The following is an 18759-nucleotide window of genomic DNA, read 5'->3' as shown; positions in this document are numbered from 1 at the left end:
ATCTATAGTTTCCTTCCTTCTCCCTATAGATTCGAACTCCCGAGTTTAATCTGAGTTTTGCAATGTGCATTTTACTTCCCCAGATCTTTTCTAAAGCCCTTCCAAGATCAAAAGTATGGTAAATAATGAGAGATGTTTTTTAGAGCTCTGCAATACAGATTCAAGACAAATGGAGAGGTAACACATTTAGTCAAAGGAAAAAGAAGCCATCCATTAAAAGTATGCATATGCTTACTTCAAAAGCAGGATTAGTTTTTAATTAGCTGGGCTGGTGGGGAGTTCTTCATGCAGGTATTACTTTTCTATGTGTGTATGTGGCAAACAGCGGTTAAATGGGAGGCAGAAAGAATAACTCACTTACTTCCTTTCTTCAAGCAGTGCAATTTCCTTTTTGACTTCATAATATTCTTCCGCTATTTGGCAATGCTGTTTGAACACCTGCATAGATTCCTCTGAGTCATGGCAAGGGGGCAGGGGCTTCATAAACAAAGGAAAAATAGTCTAAGGCTTTTTGCATTCAAGATGAATCCTCAGAAATAGAATTTAAATCAAGACCAACATCTTAACATAATTAGTTCTTTTGTCAGAATAGCTGGAGTATTATTTCAGTGAAAATAGTCTGTTACAAAAGCAAAGGCAAATAGTTCCCATCTTTGCAAAGAACAGTAACATGAAATCATCTTCTTTCCAGAACCCGTCATAATTGCTCTTCACAATTTGCACGACAATGTTTTTTGTGAGTATTTGTTAAAAAGTTCTACTTTAATGAGACTATTTACATGTCCAACAAAGTTTATCACCAAAGCAGAAATGTTGAACATAACAATGACAACTTTGTGCTCTACCCATTCAGTTTTCTCAAAAAGGTATCCTCCTTTTCCATTTAGAGTCACACATGATACTATTATACAATTATACAACACAAATTTAGGCAGGATTAACTTTATGAGATGGGGAAAATCATTAGTTGGAAATAAGTGGTGCGGATAGAGGTTTAGCAATGCAAAGAATATTCATATATTTTCTCATTGTTGATGAGAAAAAGTATCTTAACACGTTAGGACATTCTATTAAAAATGTTTTCTCCTTCCCTGAGCATTTTCAATGAAAATTTCATTAATACAAAAAAAAAACCCATCAAAAAAGTCCAAATCACTGTATGTGAATAGTATTTCTGCAGAATAAATGCTGCAACACAAATCTTTTTTGTAAAAAAAAAAAGTCTCAAAAATGTAAAAACCACTCTTATTATTTCAGTGGGATAAAACTTTTGAAATATTCTTTATTAATGACTTTATTAATAGCTTAGATGAAGGCATGATCATCAATTGGGAAGGAGAGCCAATACTCCAGAAGACAGGAACAGAATTCAAAATATTCCTGACAGTTTAGAAAGATGATTAGCCAAAACTAACAAAAGGAAGTTCAACAGGGACAAATGCAAGATACTCCACTTAGGCAGAAAAAATGAAATGCAAAGGTACAGAATGGGGGACGCCTAGCTTGACAGTGAAAAAAATCTTGGAGTCCTCATGGAGGACAAGTTAAACACGAGCCAATAATGTGATGCGGCAGCTTAAAAAGCCAGTGAGATTTTGGCCTGCATAAAGGAGTATAGTGTCTAGATCCAGGGAAGTCATGCTACCCCTCTATTCTGCCTTGGTCAGACCACACCTGGAATACTGGGTTCAATTCTGGGCTCCGAAATTGAAGGGAGATGTTGACAAGCTGGAAGATGTCCAGAAGAGGCTAACTAAAATGATCATGGGTATGGAGAACAAACCCTATGAGGAGTGGCTTAAAAAGCTGGGTATGTTTAGCCTACAGAAGAAAAGGCTGAGAGGAGACATAATGGCCATGTATAAATATGTGTGAGAGAGTCATAGGGAGGAGGGAGCAAGCTTGTTTTCTGCTGCCCTAGAGACTAGGACGCAGAACAATGGCTTCAAACTTCAGGAAAGTAGATTCCACCTGAACATTAGGAAGAACTTCCTAACTGTGAGAGCTATTTATCAGTGGAACTCTGCCCCGGAGTGTGGTGGAGGCTTCTTCTTTGGAGGCTTTTAAGCAGTGGCTGGATGACCCTCTGTAGACGGTGCTTTGAATGCAATTTTCCTGCTTCTTGGCAAGAGGTTGGACTGGATGGCCCATGAGGTCTCTTCCAACTCTGTTATTCTATGATTCTATTCATTCTTGCATACAGAAATGAAATTAGTGAAGATTTATATCCTTTGTATGTGCCTAGTGGGAAAGACCTGTTCAGAATCTGTGTTTTCAGCCCAAACGTATCTGTTTGTTTCAGCACCAATTGTATATAAATTTAATGTTATAGTTGTAGATGCAAAACATTAAATTCTGAGAAAAAATATGTGAAAAATTTTATGGATCCCATTGCATATGATGATGACAATGTTATAAAGCACCTTGTTCAGATCATGCACCACAAGCTATGGTCCAAGGTACTGAACTTATTTTTGGATATCTCCTTTAACCAGTTTTTCTGCTGATAACATCTTGAAATTTTGACTGTGTAGAGTAGAACATCAGCATTTTCAAGTTATAAATCCCATTAAATGCTGAACCTGAAAAGGATTATCATGTTGCTATTATTAATGATATTATTGTCATTAACATAATCATTAACATAGAGCACAAATCATCTTCACCAGTATACAAACCCCATCTAAATAGCCTAGGATAACGCTAAAAATAAATGCACGTGCAAAATGACATTTTAAATAAATTCACAAGGCTAAGAAAATAATAGCAAAGCCGAATCCCTGAACATATCCCTTCCACTAGGAATTCTACCTTGTTCTAGCTAGAAAAAATACACTTAAAACGCAGCTCTGCCCTAGTTCAGTTGATCCTGCTGCTTAAAAACACATCAGTTGAACAGTCTTCTCACAGGCATGATGACATTGCCAGTCATGTTGTGGCAATGAAGGCATGTTTATGTTGGGCTTAGAAGATGCCACATAGTATGTGAAAAGAAAGGCAGTGATAATGGCATCTTAGCCTGCCATACTTAAGTACCTTGAGGCTTTCTCATTACCATTCAGTACCAGTTTTCTTTCCCTAGGACTGGATACTGAAGAAGTCCTCAACTACTGCATCCTCTTCTTTTCCTCTGAGGAATCATTGCTATTCCCAACAACTTCAGTTCTTTTTTCAGCCTTCAAGAATGCATACATCAAGTTCCATTAGAAACAGAGCTTATACCCCACGGGTTTAGATATGAGGGATGGCAAAATGAGGACATTGTCCCAAATCAATATTCTGCTCCCCCAATAAAATTTTCCTTCAGTTCCCAAATTTATAGTGTTACAAAGAGCAAAACACTAAAAAATTGCTCACTAGGGTCTGTCTTTTTCTGAATCTTCAGCTAAAGTTGTAAGCTACTGAAATGCTAGCAATTTGGGAATTGAAAGAGGATTTTTTTAATGGTGAGATTAGAATTCTCATTGGGGGAGGCAATGTCCTTATCCCACTAACCTATTATACTCTTACTCAATTAATATCTGAACATTCACAGATGTCTTCTCTTCTTTGACATGAAGTTAATTTATTTTCAAAAATTAACATAGGTGAACATAGCACTGAATGAAACATGCAGAAAAATCACAGGATGTCTTAAACCTACCCATGCTGATAAACTCTACAAGCTAGCTGACATTGACACCCCCCCCCCCCCCCCGATGTGTGACAGGAAGTTGTTGCTAACTGTGAGAGATATAAGGCTGAACACTGTGAAAGTCATCCTCTGCATGGCTATCAGCCTCTTCCCAGTAGATTCAAATCAAGGAAAAGTTTCATGAGAATCACCACTCCTCTTAACGTTCCCCCAGCAACAGCAAGAGTATCCCTCTTGGCAGCTAAACCAGGAAATTCCAAATGGATGGCTCCTCACAAGGGTTTGCCTCTGGAGCAAACCAAGAATGAGCAACTTGGAAGTCCCTGAACATACTCAGAAGTGGAGGGGGCAGATCAAAAGACAGCCTGGCAAAATGGCACTACCTAGAAGAATCCTCCATCTTGTGCGACTAGAGCAGAACAAACAACTCCACATCTGTATGCTTGCCCACAATGCCCTCACTCATGTATAGAGGAAGAATTTATTTATTTATTTACAATAATTCTACCCCGCCCTTCTCACCCTAGGGGACTCAGGGCGGCTTACAACAACGAGCAAAATTCAATGCCAAACAAACAATAAAAACAGCAACACATCTAAAATCATTTACAATAATCCATAAAACACAATAATCAAGCTTAAAACATATAGTTACTTATTACCATTCTTCAAGGAAGAATTGTGGAAAGCTACAGACAATGCAGCCTCTGTTGCCCGTTTTTGGTCAAAATTATTATGTTTCTTCTATTTTTATCAGTTTTATACTTATTTATGCAATGCTTTTGATACAAAATAAATAAATAAATACATTTTCAAAATTTTGATTAACAGGGCAATCTTGTATATGCCAACTCATAATGGAAATAGTCATCTAAAAACCATCTATGGTTAAAGGAAGATGCCTAGAGATATTTGGAACTGTTATTGCAACAGAAGTAATAATTTCCCTGAAAGTCCACAGCATAAGACATTCTTAAGGGAAATACTGATATTGACCTGCCTAAGGAGGCAATACTGTTATTTATAACTGTGGAAATTCAGGGGATTAAAATGGTAAACTCCAGTTAGATACTGATTGACTGAAAACCTTCTGTGTTCTACTGAGAGGTAAGGATAGAGTTTCGTGCAGATGAGTATGGAATATCCCAATTGGAAATGTCCTTCAGCAGTCTACTGCTCTAATAATGCAATCTTGTCCATGTATGGTCAAAGGTAAGTTCCAGGTTGTACTCCCAAACTAATTTTTACATGATTACAGCCCAGGTTTAGTAAATAAAACTATGTCAGCATTCCTTGTTTGACCTACAACAAGATTTAATGAAGTTATTTTGGTAGGATGTTTTCAGTCCTGTTGATTGAACACTATCCCAATTTAGCCCAAACCCTGTGCTCACATTTCACCCATAACTATAAAATGTGTGCAGCAGTTCAAAATAGGTATTCCAGAAATACTTAAACAAATGTTTCAAAGTACAGAATTTTTTTTAAAAAAGAACTTAAATTAGTTCATCCATTGCTCAATTAAATAGTAACCAGAATACCTCTGATATAAAAGACCAGTTATTTTTATTCCTGCACCCTCTTTTTTGACTCTTCTATTTGTGGGAAAAAGTGCTTGGAGTCACTGCACAGGGAGTGTCAGTGTACATTCATACTTGTGTTCTCCTTTTTAAAATGGAACAATATTTAATCTTCAGTGGTGACAAAAGCACTAGTTGAAAAAAGGCAACTGAAGTTATTAAGATATCTCCAAAATAATTGGTATTGTGAGAGAGAAAAACATAAAATAAAATAGATGTTCCTTATTCTTTTTTGTTTTAATTGCAAATAAAGATGATATTTTCTCCCTGTCTTCCCCTCCTTCATTCTCACAGTGGACTATGAGGTTAAATTAACTGATAGATGTTTCATCCCCATTTAATGAGTTTCATGGTTGTATTCAAATATGTCACCATGGTTCTCCCATATTCAACCCCAGCACGATCATTTGTGTGCTTTTGTGTCACTCAAAATAGACCATTATTGTAGGGCTTGAAAAGGTTCTGAAAAGGGAATATCCCATAGACAAGAAAGGAAATGTATTGAAAATGAGCAGGAAAATGAGAGTATATCCATTTCAAAATCCATTATTATTGAACAACCAAAAGGGAACACATATGTCCCTATGAGAACAAGTAATGACATTTCAATTGTTTGGCTTAGAAAATAGTCAGGAAAGATAATTCATGATAGAAATATTAAAGATTATATATGGTGTAAGAAAATATTGTCTTTTGTTTTTGTAGTTTTAAAACTAAGAGTCATCCTGTGAAGCTAAATGGTAGGATATTTTGGGCAGATAAAGGAAATAGATCTTTACCCAATTATAATTTAACTATGGTATTTATTGCCACTAGATATAGTGATAATGACCTTCCACATGAATAGTATTAAAAAGTGATCTGATCATTTCATAGAGACGGTGCCAGCTGGTATTGCCGATGTTAGTGGGGCATAGTCTGCTCTGGATTTTTACATACACACACACACACACACACACACACACACACACACATATATAATTATTTGGGCATTTTCCCATTAGACACATTTAGATGGTGTTACTGGTTTTTGAGGATTATTAGGTTTACTATGGTAAAATGCTAATTTAATTCATCCTTTAGTTCCTGGAAGTGGATGCTTCATGCTCTAGATTTTGTCTTGTTAAATTGTTTTGTTTATATAGTGAATGCAGCCACAATGTGATGGCTTACAAATGAAATGCAGCTAAATAAAACATATTGCTTTAAAAAAAAACAAGGGAGAGTGAATTACATGGTTTTTTCCAGGTTGAAACCATTTTTTTAAAAAGTTAAATTATTCAATATACACCTAGTTTACAATTTCTTGCTTCAAACATATACTTAAAGAGCTTAGTTCTTCAATGCTTTTGTGTGCATTTCTCATTTGCAGCTGGCTTTTGTCTTTCCAGTTATGTACATTTTTCCCGTCCAATTTTTTTTTAAAACCTCAATATCTGAAGTCAAAAAGTTACTGTTCACATGTGACAAACCCACATGGAGTCACACAGGCACAACATTCTGGTTGCACTAAGTCAGAATTTTAAATTTTTCCAAACCCGTACTTCGTTACATGAAATATTACAGCCATTGGAACAGGAAAAATTAAATGACTGCCCCTTTGAAAGCTGATTTTGATAGAGCTGGAGAAAGTTATTTATTGATTGCAACTCCCACAGTCTCTTAGCCAATATGACAAGGGTGACATTAGTGAGGAGTGTAAATTATACCCAGTGTTGCTACTGTGAGTTTTGTAGTTCTCCAGCTGTGCATCTTAGTTTGATGGTACTATGGTGCTCCACATCAGTCACTGATTGGATGTGGAGAGGCTGGATACCTTCTAGCTGTACCTAAAACTGAAGGTACCTAAAACTGAAGGTATACTACTTCCTTTAGCATTGCTGTACAAGTCATGCCCGGCCATCCATTGCTGTGGCGTAGTCTGGTGGTATGGAAAATCATCATTTATAAAGCCCTAAACGGTTTGGGACCCGCCTACCTTCGTGACCGTATCTCCTACCATAAACCTGCCTGACCTCTCCGATCATCAGGGGAGGCCCTCCTGTCGCCACTACCTATATCTCAGGCTCGCCTTGTAGGAACAAGGGAGAGGGCCTTCTCTGCGGTGGCCCCTCGCTTGTGGAACTCGCTGCCCATTGAAATCAGGCAAGCCCCCACCCTTTTAGCCTTCAGGAAAGATTTAAAAACATGGCTCTTCCGGTGTGCTTTCGGAGAGTAAATGTTCTATGCTACTCCCCCCCGATATTTATCCTCTAGACTGGTTCACTATCTGATGTCCCGTCCCTCGAGGTTTTATTCTGATCCCTTTCTCACCCAGAGTTTTAATTTTTAATCTAGTTTTTAAATGTAGTATTCATGCGGCCCGCTCGTGTTATATTGCTGTTTTGATCTTATGTTGTACTGTTTATTTTATGTAATGTATTATTTAATTGTATTATGTTATGGTTTATTGTATTGTCTTGGGCATGGCCCCATGTAAGCCGCCCCGAGTCCCCGTTGGGGAGATGGTGGCGGGGTATAAATAAAGTTTTATTATTATTATTATTAAAGTGTTGAGAAAGCTCTAAATAATAATAATAATATATTATACAGCTCATATAGATATATTCCAACTATCTCCCTATATTTATCTATATGGAGCTCTGACTTTGAATTATAGGCCTGACAGATAGGGCTAGAAGGCCTTTCTCCTTCCAAAGATGCATCATGTGCATCTTCTCCTTCCGCAAAAGGCACCCAGACCTGTTTCGCCTTCTGCAGCCCTATCTCTCAATGGCACAATGGCCCTAATAGGGGGACGCCTCCCCCTCTTCTGGCGGCCCTTCGATGGGGCTCTCCTTGGGAGGAGCTCCAGGGCTCCAGAGGCTTCGGCTGCAGCACTCCCAGCAGGCCGGAAGATCACCCAATGCCCGGCGAAGGGGTCTTCCAGAGGGACAGCCAATGCAGCCGCCAGGAGGAAGGCAGCAGCGGCAGGCCCAGCAGCCATGGCCGGCCCAAGACTCCCAATGCAAGGGGTGAAGGGAAGATGGATGAAAGGCAGGTTGGGAAAAAGGGAAGGAGGAAGGGAGGCAAAGCATTGCAGCATTGGAAAGAGGAAAGAGCTGGGAGGGACCCCTCAACGGTTTTTTGAAGCCTCTCTGTGATGGTGTAAACCAGGCCTGGGCCAACCTGGACCCTCCCTCCAGGTATTTTGGACTCAAACTCCCACCATTCCTAACATCCTCAGGCCCTTTTAGATTGTGTTTTTCTCTGTGCACTGGAGGGGGGCAGGGCTACGGGGTTATATCTTGCGTATACACTGTTGTTTTCTGTATTTTTTGGATTTTTAAAGTCCTTTTCTCTGTGTTTTTTTTTTCTCTTTGTCGTGGCCAGTCATTGGGTACTGAGGAGTTTTGTTGCCAAATTTGATGTTATTTGCTCCAGGGGTTTTGTTAATTTGGTCCTACAAGTGGACAGTACACACACACACACACACACATGTATATGTATATATATGTATATATAGGCTGTGCTGGAAATCTGGGAAAGCAATTGTCTATGGTGGCGTGCTCTGGCATTAGCAAGCTACAGCCATGTGCAGAAAGCTAGTGGATATCACTTTATGCAAAGTCCCTCAAACACAAGTCATGTGTGGCTTCAAGTCATTTCCAACCTATGGCAGTCCTAAGGCAAACCTATCATGGAGCTGACAGCTTAGGAAAGTAAGGAGGCAATGTGGGGCAGTGCCCAACTTTTTTCTCTGCTGCCCCACAGAATGGATGTCCAAAGAACTTCTAACCAGGCTAAGACTCAAAAGAGACATGCACAAGAAGTGGAAAAGGGGAGAAATCACCAAGGAAGAATTCAAACGTATAGCCAACTACTGTAGGGAAAAGGTTTGCAAGGCTAAAGCGCAAAATGAGCTCAGGCTTGCCAGGGACATTAAAAACAACAAAAAAAGCTTTTTTGCTTACATTGGTAGAAAAAGGAAGAACAAGGAGGCAGTAGGGCCTCTGCAAGGAGAAGATGGGGTGATGGTGACAAGGGACAGGGAAAAGGCAGAACTATTGAATGCCTTCTTTGCCTCCGTCTTCTCACAAAAAGAAAGCTGTCTTCAACCTCAGCAACATGGAATGGACGAAGGATTAGGGGAAATCCAACCCCCAATAGGGAAACAAGTTGTCCAGGAACATCTGGCCTCTCTAAACGAATTCAAGTCCCCAGGGCCAGATCAGCTACATCCAAGAGTATTGAAGGAACTAGCTGAGGTTATTTCAGAACCACTGGCAATTATCTTCGAGAGTTCTTGGAGAACAGGAGAAGTCCCAGCAGATTGGAGGAGGGCAAATGTGGTCCCTATCTTCAAGAAGGGGAAAAAGAACGACCCAAATGATTACTGTCCGGTCAGCCTCATGTCAACACCAGGCAAGATTCTGGAAAAGATCATTAAGGAAGTGGTCTGTGAACATTTAGAAACAAGTGCAGTCATTGCTAATAGCCAACACGGATAACCAAAAACAAGTCATGCCAGACTAATCTGATCTCTTTTTTCGATAGATTTACGAGTTAGGTTGATACAGGGAACACTGTGGAGGTAGCATATCTGGATTTCAGTAAGGCCTTCGACAAAGTCCCCCACGACCTTCTGGCAAACAAACTGGTAAAATGTGGGCTAAACAAAATTACGGTTAGGTGGATCTGTAATTGGCTAAGCGAACGAACCCAAAGGATGCTCACCAATGCATCATCTTCATCTTGGAAAGAAGAGACGAGTGGAGTGCCGCAGGGTTCCGTCCTGGGCCCGGTTCTGTTCAACATCTTTATTAACGACTTAGACGAAGAGTTAGAAGGCATGATCATCAAGTTTGCAGATGACACCAAACTGGGAGAGATAGCTAACACTCCAGAAGACAGGAGCAGAATTCAAAACGTTCTTAACAGACTAGAGAGATGGGCAGAAACTAACAAAATGAAGTTCAACAGGGACAAATGCAAGATATTTCACTTTGGCATAAAAAATGGAATGCAAAGATACAGAATGGGGGACGCCTGGCTCGACAGCAGTACGTGTGAAAAAGATCTTGGAGTCCTCGTGGACAATAAGTTAAACATGAGCCAACAGTGTGATACGGCTGCTAAAAAAGCCAACGGGATTATGGCCTGCATAAATAGGAGTATAGCATTTAGATCCAGGGAAGTCATGCTACCCCTCTATTGGTCAGACCACACCTGGAATACTTGGTCAGACCACACCTGGAATACTGTGTCCAATTCTGGGCACCACGGTTGAAGGGAGATATTGACAAGCTGGAAAGTGTCCAGAGGAGGGTGATTAAATGAGGAGTGGCTTAAATAACTGGGCATGTTTAGACTGCAGAAGAGAAGGCTGAGAGGAGACATGATAGCCATGTACAAATACGTGAAGAGAAGTCATAGAGAGGAGGGAGCAAGCTTGTTTTCTGCTGCCCTGCAGTCTAGGACACAGAACAATGGCTTCAAACTACAGGAAAGGAGATTTCACCTGAACATCAGGAAGAACTTCCTCACTGTGAGAGCTGTTTGACAGTGGAACTCTCTCCCCCGGAGTGTGGTGGAGGCTCCTTCTTTGGAGGCTTTTAAACAGAGGCTTGATGGTCATCTGTCGGGGGTGCTTTGAATGCATTTTCCTGCTTCTTGGCAAGGGGTTGGACTGGATGGCCCATGAGGTCTCTTCCAATGCTACTATTCTATGATTCTATGTCATCTCTAATTTAATTGTCATAGCTCAATGCTATGTAATACTGATTTGTAGTCTGGTGAAACATCCACACTCTTTGGCGGAGAAGGCTCAAGCCCTTATAAAAGGACAGCCCCCAGGACTCCAGGCAGTTAAAGTGGATTCATTCTACAGCATAGGTGCACCCTAAGGTTTTCTTTTCCATTGCTGAAAGCTTTTGTGATCTAACACTTTTGTTTTTAAAGAAGGATTTCTAAGCAGGCAGCAACTGTAATGACCACATTACAAAGAGTGCACCTTTTGCTGCTACACATTACATTCATCAGCAAATACTTTTTTCGTTTCAGGGTTTTGAAAATTGAGATATACTAGACTCAATGGTACATTAGACTTGAGTAAATACGGTAATTACCCAGAGAGACTGAAAATAGAAGATGTGCTGGGAATGTGAAGACTTTGGAAAAGCTATGAATCTGAGTTAAGAATGGGAATCAAAATATGCTCTGAGTACAGGTTGTGGCACAGAAATATATAGAGTGGAATAAGATTTTAAAAACGGAATTAATAATAGTCTTTTGCAGAGCACAGAGAGTGAGTACAAAGGCAGATCAGGTAAGTTGCTTAATGTTACCTTTAATTAGGACATCTTATTTGTACTGCATGTTTAATGAGGTACTATTTTCTCTTGGCTATTTTAAAATGAAATCAAATGCATTCTTCTGATTTCAGATCAGTACTCAGTTTACCTTAGAATATGTTTAGACTTTTATGAATGTTTCTATTGTTATCCGCTCCATAACTCCCCTTTCCAAAACTAGAAAACTTTTTATTCCTGGCTTAAGATTCCCTTGTCATACCCTCCATTGCCACCACACAGCCACCTAAAAAGAGAAAGGCAACCCATCTGTCTAAGAAATCTGTCATTTCCTTCTTTCCATGCCTTTCATTTTCCTAATGTCATTTCTAGTCAACTATGTGCATATACTAGCCTCTATCAATATTCCATTTGAGTCTTGAGAGTTGTCCGTCTGTTTTTGGGTGCATCTACACTGTAGAATTTATGCAGTTTGACATCACTTTAACTGCTATGGCTAAATACATGGAATCACGGGAGTGTAGTTTGGTGAGGAACCACTGCTATATTCCAGAGTAAAGATCTTGTAAAACTGCAAGTCCAATGAGTCCATAGCTTTAGGCCATAGCAATTAAAGTGATGTCAAACTGCATTATTTTTGCAGTGTAAATGCATTTGCTCATGATAAAACCTGAGATGGAGTCAGAAATTGTGTCAACACTCTATTGGGATCAGCTCCCCAACTGTGAAAAATGCATGTTCAGAAGACATCAACCATGCAACCCTGTCTACTCAGAAGCAATTGCAGCAGTACCAGCCCACAGTTACACATGTACAAGACTGGACCCTTTCAAACACACATTGAACCATTCAATATGGCAAATTGCTATCTTAACTAGCAAGCAGTGCAAACCAAATTGGAAAACAGTCTATTTTTTCCTTGGGTCAAATTTTACTTTCACTCCAAAAATCCAATTTGTGGAAACTTTTGTTAACTATGATTGAAACCAAAAAAATAGCTGTAATTATTGTTTGTAAGAATTGGTATCATTTGCAAACATAGTGCGGCCATCAAATTACAAGTCCAGTGCTTCCATAGAATGCAGTCACCATAGCTGTTCAAATGGAGCCATAGTGCTTTAATTGCCTAGCATGAAAGCATCCCTACTATTTGCATCTAGACAGACACAGCCTCCAATTGCTCCAATTGAGGACAGTCTCAATTAACCTTGTCACGTCACTTTTTCAGCTGTTTTTAAACTGACGCAGTTTATCTCCCTTTTCTTTCATTTTCCACAACCTCAACTTATTTTAGTTGTTGCAAATTAAGTACAGCCAGACCTTCACATTTGCTGGAATTAGGGGAAAAGCACCTTCATGAAAGTGGAAATTCCACAAAACAAAAAAACTGCTATTTTTTATCTCAGAGAATACTTCTCTAGGAATCTTTGGGTCCTCCAGTGTGACCCTATGGTCTACTTTGAAGGGAAGTTGATCTTAGAGTTGCATTGGAGGGCCTGGAGATTCCTAAAGGGAGTATTTTAATCACATTTGCAAATAAGCAAGTCAACAAAAAATCAAGCCCACAAGTGTGGAGGGCCAACTGTAATTTGCATTCAGTTAATTCAGTTGGGGGAAGAGGACAGTAGAAAGCAGAATCTTGCCTTTCTCAGCAAACTCAGGCAAAAGAAAACTGCTACAACTTCACTCAGCTTTTTCCTCATTAATAAGTTTTGCTATTTCAGCCACATCCAGTGCTGTAGCCAAGGGGGCAGGTTTAGGGGTTCACCCCCCCCCCCAATTTTTCAGGTTTTTTAAACTGGTTTACTCATGAATCGGACTGGTCGGACTGGATGAAGGCAAACAAACTGAAACTGAATCCAGACAAAAACAGAGGTCCTCCTGGTCAGTCGCACACTGAAGTTTATCTGTCTTGAATGTCCACTGAAGTTTATCAATGGAGCCTGATTTCTAAATTATTTTGCGTTATGGAACTACTCTTCATGATTCGCTAAAACAGAGCTTCAACAACACCCCCCCCCCCCCGAATTTTTTTTCTGGCTATGGCCCTGGCCACATTCCTATTTTGCTTGGCCACCCTTGTCCCAGTTGGAAGCCTTTCCTGTCATACCTCTATTTATTGTCTTTCACACAAGAACTATGGAAGATTTTTAAATGACATAAGGTATGGAGGAATTTTATGTGTCACCCAGGAACGCAGGCCAAGAAATGTGATTAAAAAAAAAAAGCCAAGTAGATTGGGTGATGTAACCCACACCAGCTTCCCCACTATTCATGGTCACTGGGAAGAAAGCTTCATTCTGAGTTGCTGTGTGTTTTCCAGGCTGTATGGCTATTTTCCAGAAGCATTCTCTCCTGACATTTCACTCACATCTATAGCAGGCATCCTCAGAGGTTGTGGGTGAAGCGTCAGGAGAGAATGTTTCTGGAACATGGCCATACAGCCTGGAGCAACCCAGTGATGTTGGCCATTAAAGCCTTTGACAACAAGCTTCATTCTGTTCAGTGGGAGCTTTCTGCAAAGTAATGGAGCACAAAAACACCCTTGGTTGGGCAGAATATTTTTATTTCCTTCACAATTTACATTGATTTCAGCAGCAGGACAAATATTGCATACAGCTACTAACTGATAATGTGCACAAAAGTTGAAAAACTGGATTTCTATATTGATTGCACGAGATGTCTAATAAAGAACCTTTTTCTGGGAACAAGGAAAAGCATGACAGTTACTAATATAGTGCCGGCAATCAAGTCCATTTCCAAAACACTGCACAGAATGTGCACATTACCATCAACAGCCACAGTCCCAATGGCTACAGAAATATAGATCTAATATCAGCATCTGGCTTACTGCAGCCCAGATTATGTATCCCAACAAAGTCAACCTGGTTCTACCTTTCCTAACCAACTACTTGAGCCTCCACCTGCAGCTGCTTTCAGAGCCTATTAAGGCTCCCAGAATCCTGCAGGTAACATAATTAGTGTCCATGCTGCCTGTGGGATTTATGTAGTATTTGTCCAGCTTTTCCAGGTTTTTCATTCCATTGCCACAGGGTAAACCTGCTCACAACAAGTGCAGAGGGAAAGATAAACCCACTTGTTTGCTGAAACAGTGATGCACACATTTATCAGGAAGCAAGGACCATTTCCCAATATACCACTGTAGGACTATGAATCTACTTCAACTACCTTGGCTCCATCAGCAGATTTTGCATGGATTGTTTGTGCAGAATCCCAGGGCTGAGAATTTAGAGTGGTGCATTTAGCACTTCCAGTTAGGATTTCATAGCATGCCACCATGGCAATTAAAGTAGAATCATAATCCTATGGTTATGTAGTCAGAAAGATCTCAGAGGATAAATCACAGAGGATACAATAAATCACAACATCACTGTGTGAATACACTTACCCATGAGTGACTGCTACTGGATTTTGCAGAAAGATATGTTTTGATTAAAGAGCAAAAAGATCACCTAGTCAAAGTGTCCTGTTATCAACTTGTTAAAAACATTTTTGATTTGAGATTCAAAATACCCATAAGAACAAATCTCACTAAGGACACGAACTTTGCAGAGTATGATGACTTGAAGTACATTCTCAAGTGCCTTGCTGGAGTAAGAAACCACACTCAGAAATGACATCATCCAGCTAGAGAGAGAAAGAATGCACTTTCCACATTTGGTTATTTGTAGGGATCTCACAGCCATTCTCTGCTCCACTAAATAAAAAATAGACTAGAATGTTCAGAGCAAATATTGTTTAGTCAATTCAGTTTGTCTCCTGTCTGTTCTCTTGTTTTTTCAGTTTCCCTAATACCTTAGGATTGCCTAGTGGTAGTGCAGCAATAATGTTATGACTTTATGGGTTGCAGCAAGAACCGCATCAAGTCTAAAAGAAGTGTATCCAATGCGTCCTTACTTAGGATATGATAAACATTCAATATTTGTGATGGTAACAGCTTTCATGTCAGTGGCATAAAGAATCTTTGATGGGCTTTTGTCCAAACTTTAAACATGCTATCCAAAGTGCTGAGTCTGCTAACACCAGCTCCTTTAAAATAGAAGTAAAAACCCACTGAGGATTCATTCCCCTACCCACATGAGAGCATCCAGTTTTCATCTCCAGTACTGCATATTATGTTAATCTGGAAAAAGATCTATTTAGAACAGAGAATTGAAACATTTCCGAATCTTAATGTGATGAACTGTAGGGCATTTTGCTTACTTTAAAGAATGTTCAACTAATTCTGTGAGATAATGCGTATAGCTGGTATTAATACAGCTTGAAAAATTACCTTTTGGACTGTAACACTGACCAGCCTCAGACATGCCAGTTGGTCGAGCTGCTGGCTGAAAAATAACTTTTCCAAGCTCTGATTATGATACTACCAGCTATATATGTTGATGTTATAAGAGTGTAGGTCTCTGCCTCAAGGGGTTTAGAAAATAGCATATTATCTGGAATATGGAGGATAATAACATTAAGTTCAGTTGTTGAAAGGATTATAACTAATACATATGAAGAACTTTGAGGAAAAAAACAATATACAATTATTAAGTGTTATTATTACAACTAGACAGAAGACAATAGAGGAATGGAATGAAAATAGATGCAGCATGGTGTCTCTGTGTATGTATATGTACCACACATGTGCAGGCATGTGTATGCACATGACTTGAGACAGTTTCCTAAACACACAAAACTCTGCTTGCTATCACAGCCTCTACAGCCAGTTAAATAAATTATGCTCAAGTTGCTAGTGATAACTACTTGAGATTTGGTTTGAGCTGCAATATTTCTTATGCATGACCTTGCTAACTATAGGATTGCTAACTTCTGGATTGCTCGCAGTCTGGCTTCAGGCCTGGGCACAGTACCGAGACGGCTCTGGTCGCCTTGGTGGATGACCTCCGCAGGGAGCTGGACAGGGGGAGTGTGACCCTGCTGGTTCTCCTGGATATCTCAGCGGCTTTCGATACCATCGACCATGGTATCCTTCTGGGGCGGCTCTCTGGGATGGGGCTCGGTGGCACAGTTTTGCAGTGGCTCCAGTCCTTCCTGGAGGGCCGTTCCCAGATGGTGAAGCTGGGGGACACCTGCTCGGACCCCTGGCCATTGACCTGTGGGGTTCCGCAGGGGTCTATCTTATCCCCCATGCTATTTAACATCTACATGAAACCGCTGGGAGAGGTCATCCGGAGTTTTGGAGGGCGTTGCCATCTCTACGCAGATGACACACAAATCCACTACTCATTTCCATCTGATTCCAAGGAAGCCCCTCGGATGCTGAACCAGTGCCTGGCCGCTGTGGCGGACTGGATGAGGAGGAACAAGCTGAGAATCAATCCCGACAAGACAGAGGCCCTCCTGGTCAGTTGTGCGGCAGATCGGGGTATTGGGTGGCAACCTGTGCTGGACGGGGTTGCACTCCCCCTGAAATCACAGGTCCGCAGTTTGGGGGTCCTCCTGGATTCAGCGCTGACGCTTGAAGCACAGGTGTCGGCGGTGGCCGGGAGGGCCTTTGCACAACTCAAACTTGTGCGCCAACTGCGACCATACCTCGTGAAGTCTGACTTGACCACGGTGGTCCATGCCTTAGTTACCTCTAGACTGGACTACTGTAATGCACTCTACGTGGGGCTTCCCTTGAAGACGGCCCGGAAATTACAATTGGTCCAACGCTCGGCTGCCAGATTAATAACAGGGGCAAATTACAGGGAGAGATCCACTCCCTTGTTTAAGGAGCTCCACTGGCTGCCGTTCATCTTCCGGTCCCAATTCAAGGTGCAGACCATCATCTATAAAGCCCTAAACGGTTTGGGACCCACCTACGTCCGTGACCGTATCTCCTTCCATAAACCTGCCCGTTCTTTGCGATCATCCGGGGAGGCCCTGTTATCACCATTGCCTACATCCCAGGCCCGCCTTGTAAGCACAAGGGAGAGGGCCTTTTCTGCTGTGGCCCCCCGACTGTGGAACTCACTACCTACTGAAATTAGGCAAGCTCCCACTCTGTTAGCTTTTAGGAAAGAATTGAAAACATGGCTCTTCCGCTGTGCTTTCGGTGAATAATTTCTGTTATATATCTCCGTATTACTCGCCTCCGAACATCTATCCTCTAGATTACCCCTTCCAAATGTCCCTGCCCTTAGTGGAGTACTCCTCTGTCCCTCTCACTCCGGGTTTTATCTCTGTGTTCACGCGGCCTGCCCTTGCTTTATTGTTTTTTGATTTCTTGATGTTCTGTTTATTATTATTTATTGTATTTTGAATGGTGCTATGATATGTTGTTTTTATATTTTATTATGTTGTATTGCTCTGGGCATGGCCCCATGTTAGCCGCCCCGAGTCCCCATTGGGGAGATGGTGGCGGGGTATAAATAAAGTTTTATTATTATTATTTTATTATAGTCCTTCTATGATTCCTTTCTTTCAGAACTCCCCCCCCCCATTTCCTCTTTCTTCCTCTGTCATCTGAATATCTCAGGATCATCAAACCTTTCTAATGACTTCTCTTTCATCAGCCGTTACGCTGATGTAACATAACCCTCTGAATACTGCACGAGAATGAGCTAAGAGCTACCACCCCTCTTCTCCCTTCCTTTCAGACTTCTCTTCCTTGGGTATGAGTTTGCATCTCCAAACACTCCCCTATAGCAGTTCTTCTCCATCTGACAGTAGTGAACCACTGGGATCTCTGAAGAACCCTCATGGCCTCAGGAAGAAAGGATTCACTTCAAAGTATGAAAAGATGGGCATACGCTCAACTTGCAAACCTTTAAATTAAATTCCGATTACTTCTACAGCAGAAAGGGTTTTATTCTGTCTGGCATGTTTCTTTTAAAATTCACAGACTATAACATCCTATCATGCTTTTTTTTTTTTTTTGAAACCATAACATGTGTTAGGTATTGTCCAAAATCAATATTCCATATAAATATTATGCAAGTAGATTGTTATACATTAATCAGTTATGCCCACAACATACAGTACTGAAGCCTATAAAGAAATATGATTACACAATTGACATGAGTATTAAACAAAACCAGAGTCACCTGAAGCTGCTGTTCTAAATCAGGAAAAGCCAAAGGAAAGGCATTCTCAGGGGGTGTATCATCTGAAATGGAAGAAAAATATAAAGTTTAAACTTTTCTAGAAATTGCCCTACACAATTAGCTGGTGTAAGATAACAAGTAAATGTATATTTTTATAACCACTCATTTCTGGGCACAATTCAAAGTGCTGATTACCGGTA

General features: G+C 40.5%; 1 protein-coding gene across 2 annotated transcripts in view; it reads right to left on the bottom strand.

Annotated features, from left to right (window-relative positions):
• The window catches only part of map3k7cl (MAP3K7 C-terminal like), a 38477-nt gene that overhangs the window by 6512 nt on the left and 13206 nt on the right, over positions 1-18759 (bottom strand). For both annotated transcript variants that reach the window (XM_008107623.3, XM_003219063.4), the window contains exons 3-4: positions 18560-18621; positions 362-477 (exon numbers count right to left, since the gene is read on the bottom strand). In XM_008107623.3, the coding sequence (XP_008105830.1) occupies positions 362-477; positions 18560-18621 (178 nt within the window). The remainder of the gene's footprint in view (positions 1-361; positions 478-18559; positions 18622-18759) is intronic.

The sequence above is a fragment of the Anolis carolinensis genome, chromosome 3, assembly GCF_035594765.1.
Source record: "Anolis carolinensis isolate JA03-04 chromosome 3, rAnoCar3.1.pri, whole genome shotgun sequence".
Taxonomy (NCBI): domain Eukaryota; kingdom Metazoa; phylum Chordata; class Lepidosauria; order Squamata; family Dactyloidae; genus Anolis; species Anolis carolinensis.
This window is presented reverse-complemented; position numbering and strand designations above follow the sequence as displayed.